A 2,292-nucleotide genomic window follows, 5' to 3' on the forward strand; every position below is an offset into this window, starting at 1 on the left:
GCCACGGGGTCCGGGATGCGAACCACGGTCGACTACGTGGGAGTCCAGTGACATAGCCATTACGCTAACTGCTGGTTCCCTCCTGTGACTCTCTTATGTACCATGTCCCTGCCGCAGCCACCCACACCCACTGGGCCTGGAGAGAGACGAGTGGCTCGAAGAACCCCTTGTCTTCGCACTCTGCCTTGCCGTTGGCCCGCTCTCCTGGTCAGGCCGTTCAGCACACCTGCCGGGCCCTGCCCACTGCCTGCGAGGCTCTGCCAGAGGGGCCATCTCACCCTCCTACGAGCCTCGCCGTGTGTGGTCTCAGTTGGGCAAGCAGCCGTCGGCTTCCTCCCCTGTCCCTAGCATGGGGTGTTCGTGGAAAGAGAGCACAAAGGGACGGGACAAGGTCTCCGAGGGAGCTCATGTCTCTGCTCTTGATCCCTGGCAGGTGAACAAGGAAGAAGAGACAGATGAGAATGAAACCGAGTGGCTGATGGAAGAGATCCAGCTGCCGGCCCCACGGGCAGGAAAGGAAGGGCAGGAGAATGGCCACATCACCACCAAGTCTGTGAAAGCTGAGGCCCTCACCTCCCTTCACGGGGACGACCAGGACAGCGAGGACGAGGTTCTGACCATCCCGGAGGTGAAAGTGCACTCGGGCAGAGGAGCAGGGGCAGAAAGCTCCCACTTGGCGAGAAACCCACCGAGGAAGGCGCTCCGGGAGAGGGAGGACAGCAGGGCCAGGCCCACCAGGGGAGGACCAGAGAGCAGAGCACGGCCCAGGGCCGGCCAGCCGCCGCCCTCCACCAAGCTGGTGTCCTTCCACGATGACAGTGACGAGGACCTGCTGCACATCTAACCCACGGTGCCTACCGGAGAGTGGGAGCCGTGGGCCAGCCAAGCACCTCCAACCAAATAAGACTCAACTCGATGATGCTTCTGTAATTTGCCTTTAACAAAAACTGTTTCAAAAGGGAAGAGTTTTTGTGACGGGGGAGAGGATGGAGGAGGCCGGGCCGCTCCTTCGTGGTTGTTTACAGTCCCTGGAAGGTGTTGCCCCCGGTGGCGAAGGCAGGGCCGGCGCCCGGGGCCCGCGTCCTCCTGTGAAGGCATGGCTGCTGCGCGCTCGGCCCCAGGCACCCGGGCCAGGCGCACCTCAGAACCGAGGGCTGTATTTGCAAACGCCCCTTGCTGCTTCAGGCCCTGTAGGGTGTTGACCATTACATGTTAGCGTTTTAATTCTCTCCCCCTATTTATTGACTTTGACAATTACTCAGGTTTGTGACAAGGAATAAAGAAAAAACAGCAACCGTTTCTCCTGCCAGCCGGGCGTGAAGCGCTGGTTCGTCCCCAATGTGAGAGGAAGCTGTCAGGGTGCAGGACAGTCTCTTGTGGGATTTCGAACTGGTCATTCATTGTCCCCTGAGTCGGAGGACTCCATTCTGTCTTTTTTGCTTTCTGTCTTAAGGGCGCGTGCACACACACACACACACACACACACACACTCTCACACGGTCGTGAGTGCCTAGGTTTGGGGGTCTCCTGCTCTACTCCTTCAGTCCGTGAGGGCCACAGCTTTCTGCGTGACGTCCTCGACCCTAGGTGTCCAGAGCACATCCGTCAGTGTTTGCTTCACCAGCTGGTGAATTCCAACAGCCCACCCAAAGATGGATTCTTCTGCGTGTACATGAGTGGAGTGGAGGTGTCAGAGTAACTCTTCTGGATTTGGGGTACAGGTCTCATCTCTTCAGGTTCTCTTGGTACCACCATTACTGTGCTCATTTTTCAAAGATAAAAGTGTTTATCAACCATCCGACCTATCAGAAGCCTTAATTTGCACAGTGGGACTTACAGGAATTGCATGGAGAGCGGTGGGCCGGAACCTCGCCCCCAGGGCTGCACTGGGAGTCACGCTCTGGAGCCCGGGTTGTGCCCAGTGTGGCAGGACGGGAGGGCAGTGCCGTGGCCTCGCGGCTGCGGGCTCCTTTCCTCAAGTGTTTTGTGAATGACTTTTCTCGCATTATAGAATTGTGTATAGACTCAGTGATATTCATATACTGAAGAGCAAACCGCCCTGCAGAACCTTGGTTTGCACCCGGTTTGGCTGGCTTCTTTGATTTCAACATGAGTGTATTTTTTAAGATTGATTTTTCTCTCTTTTTTTTTTCAATCAACTTTACTGTAATATATAGTATTCAACAATTTCAATAAAAGATAAATTATTAATTGAGTGTGATCATTTTCCCCGCTGGATCATGGGAAGTGGCTAACCAGTCTGGCTGGGCTTCTTTCTTTTGGGAGGGGGTC

At 55.5% G+C, this 2,292-nt stretch overlaps 1 protein-coding gene across 1 annotated transcript in view; it reads left to right on the forward strand.

The window, feature by feature from the left end:
* IGF2R (insulin like growth factor 2 receptor) overlaps window positions 1-1,277 on the forward strand; it is a gene marked incomplete at its 5' end in the record, with an annotated part of 104,333 nt that extends 103,056 nt beyond the window's left edge. Inside the window, 1 exon segment of the mRNA XM_014589243.1 lies at window positions 434-1,277. Coding sequence (XP_014444729.1) covers window positions 434-844 — 411 coding nt within the window.
* Between the last annotated feature and the right edge of the window lie 1,015 nt (window positions 1,278-2,292).

This window comes from Tupaia chinensis, unplaced genomic scaffold (genome assembly GCF_000334495.1).
Source record: "Tupaia chinensis unplaced genomic scaffold, TupChi_1.0 Scaffold000346_1, whole genome shotgun sequence".
In the NCBI taxonomy this organism is placed as follows: Eukaryota; Metazoa; Chordata; class Mammalia; order Scandentia; family Tupaiidae; genus Tupaia; species Tupaia belangeri.